The 17,961-nt window shown below is 40.1% G+C and overlaps 2 protein-coding genes across 2 annotated transcripts; both read left to right on the forward strand.

Moving 5' to 3' along the window:
- The first annotated feature begins 2,513 nt into the window (after positions 1-2,513).
- On the forward strand, positions 2,514-6,977 carry LOC108899784 (extracellular calcium-sensing receptor-like). Its single transcript, XM_018700432.1, is given in 10 exon segments — positions 2,514-2,743; positions 3,107-3,401; positions 3,558-3,644; positions 3,932-4,201; positions 4,544-4,750; positions 4,838-5,113; positions 5,541-5,768; positions 5,864-5,987; positions 6,066-6,382; positions 6,384-6,977. Coding segments are annotated over 10 exon segments (2,628 nt in total).
- Positions 6,978-12,905: 5,928 nt separating this feature from the next.
- Positions 12,906-17,764, forward strand: LOC108899783 (extracellular calcium-sensing receptor-like). Its single transcript, XM_018700429.1, has 9 exons — positions 12,906-13,543; positions 13,842-14,136; positions 14,239-14,325; positions 14,610-14,879; positions 15,196-15,402; positions 15,492-15,767; positions 16,117-16,344; positions 16,448-16,571; positions 16,642-17,764. The coding sequence occupies exons 1-9, from the start codon at positions 13,308-13,310 to the stop codon at positions 17,550-17,552; spliced, it is 2,634 nt and encodes an 877-aa protein (XP_018555945.1). The 5' UTR covers positions 12,906-13,307; the 3' UTR covers positions 17,553-17,764.
- The last annotated feature ends 197 nt before the right edge of the window (positions 17,765-17,961 follow it).

Genomic DNA, 17,961 nt, shown 5'->3' on the forward strand with positions numbered 1-17,961 from the left:
ATATTATCAGTCATATCACTTGATATCATTAATGAATCTGTTTTCTCTATACTATTCAAAAACACAGGTATAAAAATATGTCAATAGTAACAGATGCCACATACATGTATTTGAATAAGAAATCTCTTACAACTTGGTTCATATGTGTAAGAATACATATAAAGAATCACTTATTTTATTTTTTACAGGGTTCAATTAAAATACAGAGCACTTACTCTTCAAATGCTGTTCATGGCCTTTGTGACTTTTCTCTGGATACATTATGCAGATTATTTGGTTTAATCCAACAGCTTTTAACTTTGACATACTTTGAGTTGATGTGGCCTCAAAGATACACTCATCATATTTCTCTTAAATTCAAGAAAGAAAAGTTCTTCTATATCTGCTTCTTATCACAGGTTGATGGGAAAGGAGGCCTGGATGGGGGTTCAGGCCATAATTTTTAGTGACCTATTTTTTATTATTACATGGTCCCTGTTGCACATCCATTTACCTGCCCCCCTCCATGAACTATTTGATAGCCTGATCACAGATGCCATGCCTGATTTAGCTACATTGGAATCTACTGTATTACAGTATCTTTGAGAAATTCTTATTGCTCATTAGCCCTCAGAATATAAGGCCTCCAGATGTAATGTTGCTGTGGTCATTTTTTCTGGTAGTAAAGTAAACAAAGGTGGTTACAAAAGGTAAGTACAAGACATTTGGTGCATTCACTTTTGACCACAACTGTCTTTGAAGGAAAATATACAAATATGACTGATTAGGATGTACTTATCTTCACCAGTATTGAAAGGTATGCTGTGGTGTAAAACATTTTCAGTTCCATTTGCAGCCTAGATGATATCTGAGAATAGTATTTGAATATTTGGTGAAGGAGGCACTCCAACAATTTAGTACTGTAATTCCATAAAGGTGGGGGAGCAACAAGAGATTGAAAAAAGAGATTAACGTCAAAGCAATAAGTCCTTGTAACACTGGATACTACACTACCCATAAAGCAATCCAGTGGTGTCTTAATTAGATCCTCCTAGGCTGCTTAACACCATCTTCAAGTTTGAAGACAAGTTTTCAGGTAAAGAATTGAAGTCTATATGCCCAGGCTGGAATAACCTTGGCTGCAATATCAGCTGGACATATATATTGTCAGGATTTCCAGTTAGACCAATTTACATTTGCAAAATGGTTCTGGAAACTCTCAGTACATTTTAATTTCCAAGGCGCATAAACAACAGTCACAAAAAAAAATGCCTCTGGAGGCATTTGGATAGACCTACAACCAAACAGAACAGTGGAAGAAAAGTGACAGAAAAATCTGGACGCACTTTCCCTGTTTTTTTTTTTTTGTTTTGTTTGTTTGTTTGTTTGTTTTGTTTTGTTTTGTTTTTTAATACTGTTTCTGTACGAGACTCCACAGCTCTCTTCACTTCAGCAGCAGCCATCTTGTTTGTTAACGAAAATGCTTCTGTCAGTCATTGCATCAAATCCAGCCCATTTTAGATAAATGGTTGTGATTGGCCAGACCTGTCTCAGGATGGATGGAAATCTTTCTGAAAGAGGGTGGGGGGCAAACCCCTCTGTGAGAGTGAATGACTATGAGCTTACTGTTCAGCCAGGTTTTGAAGCTAGACGTTCACTGGCTGAGTACCACTTTTTGTAATAAGTAAAATGAACTTGATGTGTAAAATCACTGGAGTGAGCCTTTAAGGAAAAAAAAAAACAGAAGGGACTTGAAGGAGGTGAAAGTTGGATGACAAGAAGTTAATGACAACTAATGGGGTAACCTGTCTTGCACATTTCTGCAGAACTGATCATATCTGATATCTAACTTACTATAGTTGCCAACCAGAAACAATATCCCTCTATCAAGCACAGTGCAATGAAAGATAGATGAGAAGATGTATTATTTCAGGAAATGTTCAGTATGTTGCTGCTACGATCTAGTGGACATTTCATTTAATTCCATTATTGTGTGACAGTGAATCCCACAAACTCAGGGCTGATTTGTGCATATGATGGGTGTAATCTGATATGCTTGTCTCACAATCAAATTTGGGATTATACTCAGTACAAAATGATTCTCCTGACACATGTATGTAGAGTATCTGTTCAGGATGTAAACTACAGAGCAGCTGGAAGAAGGACATATAGATGTTTTACAGAAAAAATTAAATCACTATCTAAACTTTACTTATATGTGCCAGTCCATTTAACATGACATTAAAGAAAACATTATATACTCATCATAAGACTATCATGCAATTTATATTAGACCATGATCACCATGGTCATCCACAACTCACATTTGGCTTGGAAAGGTGATATTATTAAAAGTAAACACACTGATTCATCTATATCAAATGAAATGCATTTTAGGACCTGCCCCTACATCTTCTCCTGCCCTGATGGGTGGTGTGGAAGATTAAACAATACTGTAAGTGCAATAAAAGGGGGTGAGATAGCTGTAGAAATTAATAACTGGGCTCAGAAAAGGGGTGAACCAGAGGAAAGTCATGTGGACATTACTAGACACTAACTTGTTCTTCTTGTTGTATTCCTACTTTTCCTCTACTGTGTCCTCCCCTCTGTATTCCTCCTCCTGCCAGTTACAGGGACAGTTTCATCTAAATGGGATTCACAAGACTGGAGATGTGGTTCTAGGTGGACTTTTTAGAATCCACTTCTTTTCGACTTATCCTGACCTGTCTTTTACCTCAGAGCCACAACAGCCTACCTGCTATGGGTGAGTCTGTGAGGGAAACAGTCATCATTAAAATTAATTTTTTGATCTTATATTACTGTGATATAATTCCATTGTGTATTTATTCCACTGCAAGCATATGTCATTTTTTGCACAGCCTTTTTTAAAATGTAAAAATCAGTATTGATATTACAATGAAACATTGCATTGTGTATTTATACTATTTTAAACATATTGCTTTCGCGCAGTCTCTTTCTTTTTTCATCCAATTATTGTTATTGTGGTTATTGCCATTCAGCTGTCATCATTGTTCTCAATGTATATGTGTGGAATATATATGTGTTGGCACAGTTACTGCATCATGTTTTATTTCTCAGTAGTAAACACTGTTATTGTGTGTGTTAGTTTTGATATTCTAGGATTCAGACAGGCCCAGACCATGGCCTTTGCTATTGATGAAATCAACAGAAACTCCAACCTGCTTCCTAATGTGACTCTGGGATACAGTCTGTATGATAACTGTGTCCAGCTAGGGATTGGATTCCGTGCCGCATTGTCATTAGTCAGTGGTCAAGAGAAGCAAGTTATATTACATGAGAACTGTGTAGGAACCCCTCCAGTCCTTGGAATTGTGGGTGATTCTTCCTCTACACGTTCTGTTGCCATATCCACTGTCTTAGGTTTGTACAGAGTGCCTATGGTAAGTTTTTCATATTTACCATCTATTTATTCTTTTTCATCACTGACATTTTGGACAAAGTTTTAGACAATGAATAATCAGCCTTGAAAAAACAAAAATGTGGTTAGAAGCTTTCACTGTTGGGATGTTAGGATGTACAGTCTGTGTTTTTTACAGGTGAGTTATTTTGCCACATGTTCCTGCCTGAGTGATCGGCAAAAGTTTCCATCCTTCTTTAGGACGATCCCAAGTGATGCTTTCCAGGTGAAAATATAACAGCAAAATGATAATGCATAAATTCAAGCATGTGCAGCTTTAAAAAATTGTCAGGACGAGTGCAAATGGCCAGTGATCCACAATAATAAAACTGGTAACTTGTTTTAATGTTGTGGCTGATCAGACAATATACCTTTTGTGCATCAGCAGCAACACTATTTGTCACAACACTGACGACTAATTAAACATTGTCCATTGTCGAACCTGTTTAGAAGGATTTCCATTAAAAAATTTTCAAACCTGTGCACTAATCCCTCCACTCTGTACTCACTTAGGTGCGAGCAATAATTCAGATTCTAAAACACTTTGGCTGGACTTGGGCAGGTCTGGTGATCAGTGATGGTGATTATGGACTCCATGCTGCCCGAATCTTCCAATCTGACCTGGGTCCCTCTGGTGGAGGTTGTCTGGCCTATACAGAGACTTTACCCAGGGGCAAAAACACAGCCGAAATAAAGAGGATTGTGGACGTGGTGAAGAAATCCACAGCTCGTGTGGTCATATTGTTTGCACATGAGAGTCACACGATTGACTTCATGGAAGAGGTTGGGCTTGAAATACAATTTCATTATAGCTTAACACATAACTAAATGTTTCTTTGTCAAACTGAAAAATGTATTTTGCAAACATTTGCTAGCCTCAGCTAATAGATAACAAATAGATTAAATCACTTTTATTAATTTAATTGCTGCTAGAAAGGTTTAAGAGTGAGATCACTTATGTAATTGTACTCAACTCCAGTTATGGAGATATTCTTAACTTTACTCATAATACTGTGACTCGTAATACAAGATTGCATTGGTGAATGATATCAACTGTGGAAATGAAATACTTCTTTAGTGGCACGGCAGTATGTAGTAATATACTTGGTTTAATGCAACGGACAGGTGGTGAGGCAGAATGTGACAGGCCTGCAGTGGATAGCCAGTGAAGCCTGGATATCAGCTATTGTGTTCCAGACCCCCCGCCTCATGCCGTACCTGGGTGGAACACTGGGCATTGCCATCCATCGAGGAGAAATGCCAGAGCTCAGAAACTTCCTGTTACAAATACGTCCTGACCTACACCACAACAACAGCTATGGAAATAACATGGTGACAATTTAACCTTACAATCTTGTCTGATATTTCCAAGAATGATAAATTGTCATTGTTTATAACACAGTTTTGAATATATTTCAGGTAAATCAGTTTTGGGAACACACATTTCAGTGTAGATTTGCACCACCTCCAGCAGGTTGGGTGGAAGCTGGAGGAACATTATGCACTGGACAGGAATATCTAGAGAGTGTGGAGACTGAGTTCTTGGATGTTTCAAACCTCAGGCCAGAGTATAACGTGTACAAGGCTGTATATTCTCTGGCATATGCCCTTGATGACATGCTGCATTGTGAGCCAGGGAGAGGGCCTTTCAGTGGGAACAGCTGTGGTAATTTACAAAGACTGGAGCCATGGCAGGTGTGATATCAGTTTACACCCCATCTGTTCATGTGACTAAATCCTGTGTTTTAGTATTTCTTGTGCCATAGCATTTAGGTTAACAAATTTAATACAAAGCTTTGAGATGACAATTGTAATATGACTAGTAGATAAGTGAAACAATTTTCCGGAGAGCTGGGATATAGGAATAAATAGCATTCATAATGTCAGGTCAGAGAGAAAAACATTGTTTCACTATGTACATTGATTTTTTGGTAATTGTAACTGTGTAACTGTAATTGGTAACTGTACTTTAACTGCTGGAATTTTTAATGACTTTCCATCTTCATAATTGTTGGAGCAATTGTTTGATAAGAACCCTGTGATCACTCTATGATCACTATTTTTTCTTCTATTGTCTTTTTTCTGTGTCACTGATTCTGATACTGGCACTATATATTCACAGCTTGTGTATTACTTGGATAAGGTCAACTTCACCACATCATTTCGTGATCAAGTGTCATTTGATGAGAATGGTGATGTCCTACCAATATATGATATCATGAATTGGCAGTGGCTTCCTGATGGAAGAACTAAACTTCAGACTGTGGGTGAGGTTAAGAAGTCAGCCTTCAAAGGTGAAGAACTCACACTTGATGAAGACAAAATCTTCTGGAACTTTGAATCCAAAAAGGTTATTTCTGATTTTTCAGACTTTCTGGCCCATGGATAACCCATTGTAGCAGTGTGTGGTAGTTTAGAATCGCAAATATTTATTTCTCCCTACAGCCACCCCGGTCAGTGTGCAGTGAGAGCTGTCCTCCAGGTACCCGCATGGCCAGAAAGAAGGGGCAACCTGAGTGTTGTTTTGACTGCATCCCTTGTTCTGAGGGAATGATCAGCAATAAGACTGGTGAGTGTTCAGGTTTAAACATTTCAGTTTAGGTTTATTGTATAAACATGTATCTCAAAACCTTCACTGTTTTCATAGACTCCATGGAGTGCACCAGTTGTCTAGACAATTTCTGGTCCAGTCCCCAGCGTGACCACTGTGTTCCTAAGACAACAGAGTTCCTCTCCTTCCATGAGCCTCTGGGTATCTGCTTGACAGCCACCTCACTGCTGGGCACATTTATCTGTGCTGTTGTCCTGGGCATCTTCATCTATCATCGCAGAACACCTATAGTTCGCGCCAACAATTCTGAACTCAGTTTCCAGCTATTGCTGTCACTTAAGTTATGTTTCCTCTGCTCATTGCTGTTCATTGGACGACCCAGACTTTGGACATGCCAACTGAGACATGCAGCAGTTTGGGATCAGCTTTGTGCTTTGTGTCTCATGTATCCTGGTGAAAACCATGGTGGTTGTTGCTGTGTTCAAAGCCTCCAAGCCAGGAGGTGAAGCCAGTCTGAAGTGGTTTGGTGCTGTGCAGCAGAGAGGAACAGTTGTGGTTCTTACTTCTGTTCAAGCCACAGTCTGTACTGTTTGGCTTTTGTCTGCTTCACCAGCACCTCATAAAAACACCAAATATCACAATGACAAGATAGTTTATGAGTGTGTAGTTGGGTCCACAGTTGGTTTTGCAGTGTTACTTGGTTATATTGGTTTACTGGCTATCCTCAGTTTCCTGTTAGCATTTCTAGCAAGGAATCTTCCAGACAGTTTCAATGAGGCCAAACTCATCACTTTCAGCATGCTGATCTTCTGTGCTGTGTGGGTGGCATTTGTCCCTGCTTATATCAGCTCACCAGGCAAATATGCAGATGCAGTGGAGGTATTTAGCATCCTGGCCTCCAGTTTTGGCCTCTTGGTGGCACTGTTTGGACCCAAATGTTACATAATCCTGCTGAGACCAGAGAGAAACACGAAGAAAGCTATCATGGGTCGGGGCATTGAATCATAAAAATTGTGCTTAATTTCACTAGCCAAAATTCATCAGTTTTCTTGCTAGTCAAGTCAAATTTTATTTATATAGCGCCAATTCACAACAGAAGTTATCTCAAGGCACTGTACATATAGAGCAGGTCTAGACCGTACTCTTTATCTTATAAAATTTATAGAGAGAAACCCAACAGATCCCACCATGAGCAAGCAATACAAAAATATAGACAGAAAATACGTTCATAGGAAAAACAGTTTTATGTAATTGAGAAAGGAGGCCTGATGCCACAATTATATATTTGACTATGAAATCTTCTACATCTTGGATCATGTATATAAGAGTACTTTTTTCCAGGGTTCAATTAAAGTACAAAGCCCTTAAGCTTCAAATACTGTTATGGCCTTTGTGACTTTTCATGGTAGGTTAATGTTCCATTTGTTAAACTGTAAGTTACTTTCCCTGAATACATAATACAGATTATTTTGTGTAATCCAGCAATATTTAATTTTGATCCGCATGGTGCTGATGTGGACTTAAAGATACACTCACTAGTTCCCCTATTTCCCCAAAATACAAAAGGCTTCTCTCAGCTCCTGAGTTTCAAAATATCAACACAAACAAAATCATGCGGGTAATGTCTCTTAAGGATGCAGTAATCTATGAATTCTTAATACTGCCTGCAGAACCATAAACAACATTCTTAGAATTATATAGTCTCTAAGCATTGTTTTTGTTGCATTGTGGCAAATATCCAGAAATAATTTAGAGAATTAAACCAACACTTGTTGTAGGAGGCCACCAATGTTATAATATGAATTATTATATTAATATTATCAATATTACTCATAAATCCAGTCATTCTAATATCTGAAGTTGTAATTTCTGATTTAAGGGATGTGGTTCTCAGTTGCACCTATAAAACCATACGTTTACAGTGAATAAATACGTATATACTGAGCACGTTGATCTGCTCAGAAGTGCTTGAAGCTGGCAACTTTTCCAAGGATGGACTTTAGGTGGAGCACTCCAAAATCCACCATACGGTTGCCTGGCAATGGTTCCTGCCAGCGCATCTCAGCTGCTCAGCCTTTGAACATCAAAGACTGTCCTTTGGCACTCCTTTTGAGCTACTGGTGAGGCAGTTCTTTGGTGCAGTCTGGCCTATAGGTTACTGACAGAAAAAGTTACTGTATTGAATTTCAACTTAATGACTTTAAAAAAAATTTAGCATTATCTAAACAGCTCAAGAATCTTAACAAAATTCCTCAGGGTGAAAACGCAGGATTACTATTAATAAATTAATGAAGTATACTACTTTTGTTCTTCTGACTGAAGTTGTTCTTGCTTGCTGATCAAGGACAGTTAAACTACTGGCACTTGGCATTCCTAGGTGTGTACAGATTTTTCTGTTATTTCTGACATGACTGGGATAAGATTGTCCCATTATGTCTTGTATGGTTTTCTCTGAATACAATGGACACAATTAAATTTTGGCCTTTCATTATTCTCAGTAAACTTATTTTCATGCACAGCAAGAAAAAGTTGGGGGGTTGGCCAGTAAGGAAGGAACTTAGAAGCACCTTTACCTGTGTTTGGACAAGTTTTTCCAGTTGTTTTAGGCACTGTGTGTCTTCTACTTAGAGTTTGTCACAGGGAGCTTTGTAGTAGTAAAAGGTCTTATGTCTGTCTTCGCCCTTGTCCAGATCTTTCTTTGTGAGAGCAGAAGTGGTTCAGAATTAGAGGCAGGAGGTGGACAAAGTCAGCGCAGCAGTCATGGTAGTGGTGCTGGTGGGTCCTAGAAGAGGTGCAGGAGCCATGGGGACAGTATGGGTGGGAGGGTTGGGACTCAAATTGGTGTAGAGACTACAGGGCAGACATCCCAAGTGTGCCCTCCCTGTTTGGCTGGAACATCTGTTGGCCAGGTAGGGCTCATTGTGCCATGTGTTTTGGTCTCAGTGACTTCAAGAGCACAGCACTGAGCAGTAGAAGGTTGAGAAGATAGGCAGATGCTGGGTTTCTTTCAAGTTGGTTAAGGAAATCTTTGCCAATGTGAAAAGGAACAATGTTAACTGAGGACTGGTGTGGTCAAGATTCATTGGTCTGATGGTGATTTTCACCACTGATGGTTGCACACCCGGCGAACAACTACGGAGGTTCAAGTCTTTGTTCGACCACTGTAGTATTGTTTGCAGCCTATTGACATCAAGTGCCGAGTGCATCGTGTGCAAACGCGCTATGAACTGTAGCGACCAGGCCGTCTGACTTAAAGCACTGCCCACCATATCACGAGTCAAATTTCCTACAATTAACAACCACAGTCTTTCAATAATCCAATCACAGTTCGTGGTGCGGAGGTTGAAACCTACCTCTCAGAGGCCGCAAGTGTGGAGTGGAGTGAAGGAGAGAATTTATTTATCCTCAACATTCGACCGCGTGTAAAGTCCGCGTTATTACTGCCAATTCTGGATAACAAGAAAACACAAACGTCGCATCTGGAGTCTGGTTAGATGGATGTAAATTTTCCCGTACATGTGTATGTCCCAGTCGGAGAATATAACCCGGAGTTGCAGCGGTCTCCGCGGAGCTACAACTGACTCTGCGAATCTGGTTGACCACTGACTTCTGACCAAGTGACCGACTGACAGTACGGTGAGTACCTGATGTATATACTGTAAACAGTGATGTTTTGAACTGCATTTGCGGACGCAGTGATTACACTTTTGGGTTTCCTGGTTTTCATATATTTTGAGTGGATCCGTAAAAAACCCGGCGCAGACATTTGAGACTTTCATCTGTATAAAACTGGATTGAACTGAATTATATTTTGGGTTGTGGGGGAAAAACCGAGTTTGTCCCGAGTGGAGCGAACTCTGGGCTGTGGAACACAAGCACACCCTCTATTATTGCTCACGTGCACGGTCGATCGAATACATTCCATTCAAACTGATTGAGTGGTACTCTATTTCAGTGTTTTTCAACCACTGTGCCGCGGCACATTAGTGTGCCGTGAGATATTGTGTGCCGTGGGAAATTATCCAATTTCACCTAATTGGTCTAAAAAATATTTTTTGAAAACGAATTAATTATTATTCGCAAATAACGTGTCGTTGTCGAGTGTCTGTGCTGTCTAGTGATCGGCAGAGTAACCATGTAATACTCTTCCATATCAGTAGGTGGCAGCAGGTAGCTAATTGCTTTGTATTTTGACACTAGAGAATTAGTGATGCATGGATGCGTCAGGTGGCGGTGACAGTGGCATTGTGGTAGCGAGACTATACGGTGACAGTGATGGAGAAGTTTTTGAAAAGGAGAGATTCTAACTCCGAACTGGACCCTGGATAAAATTCGGGGCCAGATGAAGGCCCAAGTATGAGTGGAGGTCAAAGAAAGAAAAGACGGTTAGCTCAAGCAAAGTCTCTGGCGCGCAGCAATACAGCGAAAGCTGTCTTTCATTTGGATTTACTTTCACCGGGGATGCAATGAAACCGACTCCGTTGTGCTTGGTGTGTGGTGAAAAGCTATCCAACAGTGCTATGGTACCAAGTAAGCTTCAAGATAATAGTTAAACATTTAAAAACTCTTGAGGAGAAGATGTCATTTTATTTCTCTTCAGCCTCCACTGAATGCCTTGACTGGGTTAGGGACCCATATTGCTCAGCATCAGTTGGTGGAAAGGACATGACTTTACAGGAGCAGGAGGAACTAACCGAACTGAGACAAAATCGTGGTTTAAAGCTAAGCTTTGCTGATCTACCTTTGGACAGTTTTTGGTTGGCTACTGCCAAGGAGTTCCCCATTCTGGCAAACAAATCTACTTTGACACTGCTCCCATTTTCCACGAGAGAGAGACTGAAAGCTGTTGAGGAAGAGCTTTGTGTGTGTCTTTCTTCGATTCCTGCCAGGATATCAGCTCTGTGTTCATCCAAACAGGCCCAGGTTACACACTCAGTGGGTAGAAATATGAACGATTATAAAATACTTTTTCTTTGTGTTTATTTGATTCTTATTCAGGACACTTGAATGACTTTAAATTGTCAATATAGGCTACAGAGTTTCATTTTTTAACATTTTCTGCTGGTGGTGTGTCTCGTGATTTTTTTTCATGGAAAAAAATGTGCCTTGGCTCAAAAAAGGTTGAAAAACACTGTTCTCTTTGTTTCAGTGCTGGTGCCTTTTGAGAGTTGAATATTTCATCCCTGTTTGCTGATTGGTTTTGTATGGTGTGACAAATCTAATCGGTCAAGCATGACTCTGACTGGCACCCCTCTTCATCCAACTGAGTCAACTTGCTACAGAATGTGGGGTAGTTCAATAACACCTTTCTCATGCAAAAACGTCAAGAATTGTTGGAGGGGTTCTCACCCCTCTGCTCTGGTTTGTCAAGTCTGTTATTGCGGACTTCCAGGGCTTGGCCCTGAGGTGTAGCAGGCTTCAGTCCACTGGGAACCAGCATTAGTGGTCTGCTACTGAGACAGTCACTGGTTGTTGTCTTTCTCTCATTGATGTTTCTGAGGTTTATACCAACCCTGTCTCTTGCAGAGAAGGTAATAGTTTTCCCTGATTTGAGCAAGTAGGCACCCAATAAGTTTGTTGACAAATAGAAGTCACCTTGATCAGATATATATTGTCATCAACTGTAGAATGTTGGAACTTTCTTAAGTAGAAGTCAGTGTCTTAGGTGGTGGTGTCATGACAACCATCAGGAGATGGTTCAAGATGGGATATTTTAGGAGCAATCTTATCTAAGTCTCAATCTGAGGGACCCAGAGGGGAAGTCATCTTAACCATATCTAGAGGGGTTCTGCTGGCCCGGAAGGGGTCCAGAGTGAGAGGGGAGAAGGGTTGTGAAGGCATGCCTCTTTGAGCTTCCCTAGTGGGTGAATAGTCTTTCCTTTCCCCTAGGAAATTCTCATCAGGATAGGTTTGTCTGCTTCTACCTATTTCAAATGACTGTTGCTTTTAACTGCTGACTTTTCTTTTTCTGCTCTACCTTTATTAATTCTGTCCCTAGCTACTGTTTACTGTTGCATCTGTTGGATTTGCTTTCTTTTAGTTTCCAGATGTATGTCACAGTTTTTGTTCTGAGGTTTTAAATTATCTATGTCCTCTGAGGGATTTGCCATCGGCTTTTCTCACCTCATCAAGTTGGTTATCAGCTGCAGCTAGCTCCCAGTTACATCTGAGGAGGGCCTGTTTTAGCTCTTGCTTTTTACTTTTTAAATCAGCTCTTTTTTCTTCTTCTTTTAGCTTCTCGATGCATACTTTGGCCTGAGCTGAGGGTTGTTTTAGTTACCCAAGATGCTGTTGGGGAACATCATTGTCTTCTTGCTGTTGTAAACTTTGTAGCACACTGGACCTCAGTTTGTTTGCTGCCCTTTGTAGCAGATCATGTGCATTACTGAACTGTGCTGTTAGTATAACAGCCAGGCTGCCTAACATTTTTGTCAATGTCTTGTCTTTTAGAATCCCACTCCAAAGAATAGAAATTACACCATTACTTTCACTGGCTGAGTACTACTTTCGGTAATAAGTAAACTGGACTTGATGTGTAAAATCACTGGCATGTGCTTTTAAAGTAAAAAAGCTGAGAAAAAAAATGAAGGGGGAGGAAATGGGGGTGACCTGTCTTGCACACGTTTCCTACCTAGTTGCTATGGGTGCCAGCGAGACACAGTAAGTCTCTATTAAGTACAGTGCTATGAAAAAAAGATGTGGCGATGCAATATTTCGCCATCTGTCTCAGTAAGCTGCTGCTACTATCTAGTGGACATTTTATATAATCTATTACTTTGTGACAGTAAATCCCTTAAACTCGGGTTCTGATTTGTACGTTTAATGTGTATGATCTGGCATGCTTCTCTCACACACAAATTTCAGATTATACTCAGTCCAAAATTATTCTTTTGGTACATGTATGTACAATATCTGTTAGGGCTTTAAACTGCAAAGTGATTGGGGAGAAAAATGTATTTTATGACAAGGCAAGTAGATGTTTTATGGGAAGGTGAAACAGTCTATAACTTAACATTCATATGGACGTCCACTTCACATCACTTTCAAGAAAATGTAAAACTTATATGACTGTCATGCAAATTTTAGATAAACCTTGATCATCACAGTCATCCATTTGGATTGGAAAGGATGCAAACATGGCCTTAGAGTGAAAAGTTAAACTGCTGCAATACAAAATCTATATGAAATGAAATACATTTTAGGCCCTGCCCTTACGTCTTCTCCTGCCCTGATGGGTGGTGTGCAAGATTAAACAATATTGGAAGTCAATAAAAGAGGATGACATAGCTGTAGGATCTAATATCTGAGCTCAGAAAAGGGGTGAATCAGACAAACGTCATGTGGATATTTTTAGTTACCAACTTGCTCTTGCTCATGTTCGTATGTTACTACTTTTCCTCTGCTGTGTCCTCCCCTCTGTATTCCTCCTCCTGCAGGTTACAGCGAGAGTTTCACCTAAATGGGATGCACGAGGCTGGAGATGTGGTTCTAGGTGGACTTTTTAGAATGCACTTTTTTTCTACTTATCCTGATCTGTCTTTTACTTCAGAGCCACAACAGCCTACCTGCTATGGGTGAGTCTGTCAGGGAAACAAAAAAAGCAGAAACTGGAGAAAATCAATTAAATTGGTAGAATGTATTTTTCATCATCTGATATTACTGTGAAAGAATTTTATTGTGTATTTATGCCATTTTAAAGATATTGCTTTTGCATAGCCTCCTTTATTTACTTTTTCTCTCAAGTATTATTATTATGGCTGTTATTCAACTGGCTTCATTGTTTGCTAAATCTGTGGTCTTGAAATATTTATGTTCACACAGTTAATGTGTCATTTTCTAATTTTCATTAAACAGAGGTATTTTATGTGTTAGTTTTGATGTTACAGGATTCAGACAGGCCAAGACCATGGCCTTTGCTATTGATGAGATCAACAGAAACTCCAACCTGCTTCCTAATGTGACTCTGGGATACAGTCTGTATGATAACTGCGTCCAACTAGAAATTGCATTCCATGCATCGTTGTCATTAGTCAGTGGTCAAGAGGAGCAAGTTGTATTACGTGAGACCTGTGTAGGAAACCCTCCAGTCCTAGGTATTGTGGGTGATTCTTCCTCTACACGCTCTATTGCCATCTCCACTGCCTTAGGTTTGTACAGAGTACCTATGGTAAGTTTTAAGTAAGTTTAAGTTTTAATCAATGAAGAATTATAAGAACTGTGTGTAAAGTCTTTGACTGTTTTCAGGATGCTCAGTTTGTGTTTTTTACAGGTGAGTTATTTTGCCACATGTTCCTGCCTGAGTGACCGTCAAAAGTTTCCATCCTTCTTTAGGACGATCCCAAGTGATGCTTTCCAGGTGAAAATCTATCAGCAAACTGATAATGCATAAAATAATGCAAGTGCAGATAAAATAGTGAGAACATCTCTGTACTACAAATGCACTGATCAGCCACAATATTATACCTAGTTACTGGTTTTAATGTTGTGTGTATTCCTTTTGTATACTATTGATAATATTATCTCTCACAACACTGACAAGCACTTTTTAAACATGGTCAATTGTGGAATCTGTTCAGCAAGATTTCCAGTGGAAGATTACTCCAGCCTGTACACTAATCCCTCCACTCTGTACTCACTTAGGTGCGTGCTATGATTCAGATTCTAAAACACTTTGGCTGGACTTGGACAGGTCTGCTGATCAGTGATAATGATTATGGATTCCATGCTGCCCGAATCTTCCAATCTGACCTTGGTCCATCTGGGGGAGGTTGTCTGGCCTACACAGAGATTTTGCCCAAGGGTGACAACCCAGCTGAACTGAAGAGAATTGTGGATATGATGAAGAAATCCACAGCTCGCGTAGTCATTGTGTTTGCACAGGAGAGAAACATGATTGACCTCATGGAAGAGGTTCGGCTTGAAATACAATTTTGTCATAACATAACACTCAGCTTAATGTTTTCTTTGTCAAACTGAAAAACATTTGTGTTAGAAAAATTTACTGGCCTGTAAGAAATAGATTTAATTGACTATGTTCCACTTCTGATTAATTAAATGTGCTGCTCAGAAAAATTATACACTGTTGCATCTATAATGATATTCCTCACTTTGCTCATAATACTGTGTAAAACACAAATATGCATGTGTATGACATCAACTGTGGAAACTACATACTTTAGTGGAATGGCATTATGAAGTAATATGCTTTATATGATGCAATGTACAGGTGGTGAGGCAGAATGTGACAGGCCTGCAGTGGATAGCCAGTGAAGCCTGGACAGAAACTACTGTGTTCCAGACCCCCCGCCTCATGCCGTACCTGGGTGGAACACTGGGCATTGCCATCCGTCGAGGAGAAATACCAGGGCTCAGAGACTTCCTGCTACAAACACACCCTGACCTACACCACAACAACAGCTATGGAGATAGCATGGTGAGAGTTTACCCATGCAATCTGAACTAGTATTTGCAATAATCATATACTGTCACTGTTTATAACACACAGTTTTTAATATATTTCAGGTAAATCAGTTTTGGGAATACACATTTCAGTGTAGATTTGCACCACCTCCAGCAGGTTGGGTGGAAGCTGGGGGAGCATTATGCACTGGACAGGAAGATCTAGAGAATGTGGAGACTGAGGCCTTGGACATTTCAAACCTCAGGCCAGAGTATAATGTGTACAAGGCTGTGTATGCTCTGGCATATGCCCTTGATGACATGCTGCGCTGTGAGCCAGGGAGAGGGCCTTTCAGTGGGCACAGCTGTGGTAATTTACACAAACTGGAGCCATGGCAGGTGTGATACCAGTTTACACTCCATCTGTTCATGTAACTAAATCCTGTGTTTTAGTATTTAGGGTGTAAGATCTAAGAAAGGATAGCTGAAAGAATTTTCTTGAAAGCTGTGTGATAGAATTTATCAATATCAGGACAGATAGAGCAACATGTTGTCGCTAGATAGATATTACTGTATGTAATGTAACTACTGAAAAGGAAATGCTCTGCTGGAATTTATTAATGACTTAATATATTCCTATATAAGTGTTGTATGTAGTTTGATAAGAACCCTGTGGTCACCATGGTATGAATTTATTTTTTCCTCTATTCTCTTTTTTCTTCTGTATCCAACATTCTCATATTCACAGATTGTGTACTACTTGGAAAAGGTCAACTTCACCACATCATTTGGTGATCAAGTGTTGTTTGATGAGAATGGTGATGTCTTACCAATCTATGATATCTTGAACTGGCAGTGGCTTCCTGATGGAAGAACTAAAGTTCAGACTGTGGGTGATGTTAAGAAGTCAGCCTTCAAAGGAGAAGAACTCACACTTGATGAAGACAAAATCTTCTGGAACTTTGAATCCAAAGAGGTTACCCCTGATTTTTCAGATTGTTATTTTCTGGCCCATGGATAACCCATTATATCAGTGTATGTTGGTGTAGAAAAACAGATGTTTACTTTTCTCCGTACAGCCGCCCTGGTCGGTGTGCAGTGAGAGCTGTCCTCCAGGTACCCGCATGGCCAGAAAGAAGGGAGAACCTGAGTGTTGTTTTGACTGCATCCCTTGTTCTGAGGGAAAGATCAGCAATAAGACTGGTGAGTGTTCAGTTTTAAATATTTCAGTTTAGTATAAACACGTATGTCAAAAGATTCTTTGTTTTCACAGACTCCACGGAGTGCACCAGTTGTCCAGAGGATTTCTGGTCCAGTCCCCAGCGTGATCACTGTGTTCCTAAGAAAACAGAGTTCCTCTCTTATCATGATCCTCTGGGTATCTTCTTGACAGCCACCTCACTGCTGGGCACATTTATCTGTGCTGTTGTCCTGGGCATCTTCATCTATCATCGCAGAACACCTATAGTTCGTGCCAACAATTCAGAACTGAGTTTCCAGCTATTGCTGTCACTTAAGTTATGTTTCCTATGTTCACTGCTGTTTATTGGCCGTCCCAAACCATGGACATGCCAGTTGAGACATGCAGCATTTGGGATCAGCTTTGTGCTTTGTGTCTCATGTATCCTGGTGAAAACCATGGTGGTTCTTGCTGTGTTCAAGGCCTCCAAGCCAGGAGGTGAAGCCAGTCTGAAATGGTTTGGTGTCTTACAGCAGAGAGGGACAGTTCTGGTTCTTACTTCTGTTCAAGCAGTAATCTGTACTGCTTGGCTTTTGTCTGCTTCACCAATGCCCCATAAAAACACCAAATACCACAATGACAAGATAGTTTATGAGTGTGTAGTTGGGTCCACAATTGGTTTTGCAGTGTTACTTGGTTATATTGGTTTACTGGCTATCCTCAGTTTCCTGTTAGCATTCCTTGCAAGGAATCTTCCAGACAGTTTCAATGAAGCCAAACTTATAACTTTCAGCATGCTGATCTTCTGTGCTGTGTGGGTGGCATTTGTCCCTGCTTATATCAGCTCACCAGGCAAATATGCAGATGCAGTGGAGGTATTTGCCATCCTGGCTTCCAGTTTTGGCCTTTTGGTGGCACTGTTTGGACCGAAGTGTTACATAATCCTACTGAGACCAGAGAGAAACACGAAGAAAGCTATCATGGGTAGAGACGCTGTGTCATAAACGTGCTTAATTTTAGACCACATTAATTTATTTTCATTAATACACTATGTGGATCATATATGTAAGAATACTTAAACAATATCAGTTATTCTGTTTTTTTCTAGGGTGTAACTGAAGTACAGAACACATTCTCTTCAAATGCTGTTTATGAGCTTTGTGACTTTTCATGGTGTAAGTTAACCTTACACCACATTAAACTGTGAGTTACTTGAGACATTTTGCAGAGTAAGTGATTTCATCCAACAATATTTAGTTTTGTCAAGCAGTTTAGTATTGCACTTCCCTAAAGGTGGGGGAGTAACAAGATATTTCTATCCATCCATTATCTATACTGCTTATCCGTTAGGGATCGCAGGGTTGGGGGGTCTGGAGCCTATCCCAGCTATTATTGGGCGAGAGGCGGGGTACA

The sequence above is a fragment of the Lates calcarifer genome, linkage group LG21 (assembly GCF_001640805.2).
Source record: "Lates calcarifer isolate ASB-BC8 linkage group LG21, TLL_Latcal_v3, whole genome shotgun sequence".
NCBI classification, from domain to species: domain Eukaryota; kingdom Metazoa; phylum Chordata; class Actinopteri; family Centropomidae; genus Lates; species Lates calcarifer.

Bases quoted from the DNA above. Each gene is read 5' to 3' on its own strand.
- LOC108899783 (XM_018700429.1), top strand. From the start codon at position 13,308: ATGTGGATATTTTTAGTTACCAACTTGCTCTTGCTCATGTTCGTATGT. The intron at 13,544-13,841 runs GTGAGTCTGTCA...TTTATGTGTTAG, and splicing joins CAACAGCCTACCTGCTATGG to TTTTGATGTTACAGGATTCA. The intron at 16,572-16,641 runs GTGAGTGTTCAG...TTGTTTTCACAG, and splicing joins AAAGATCAGCAATAAGACTG to ACTCCACGGAGTGCACCAGT.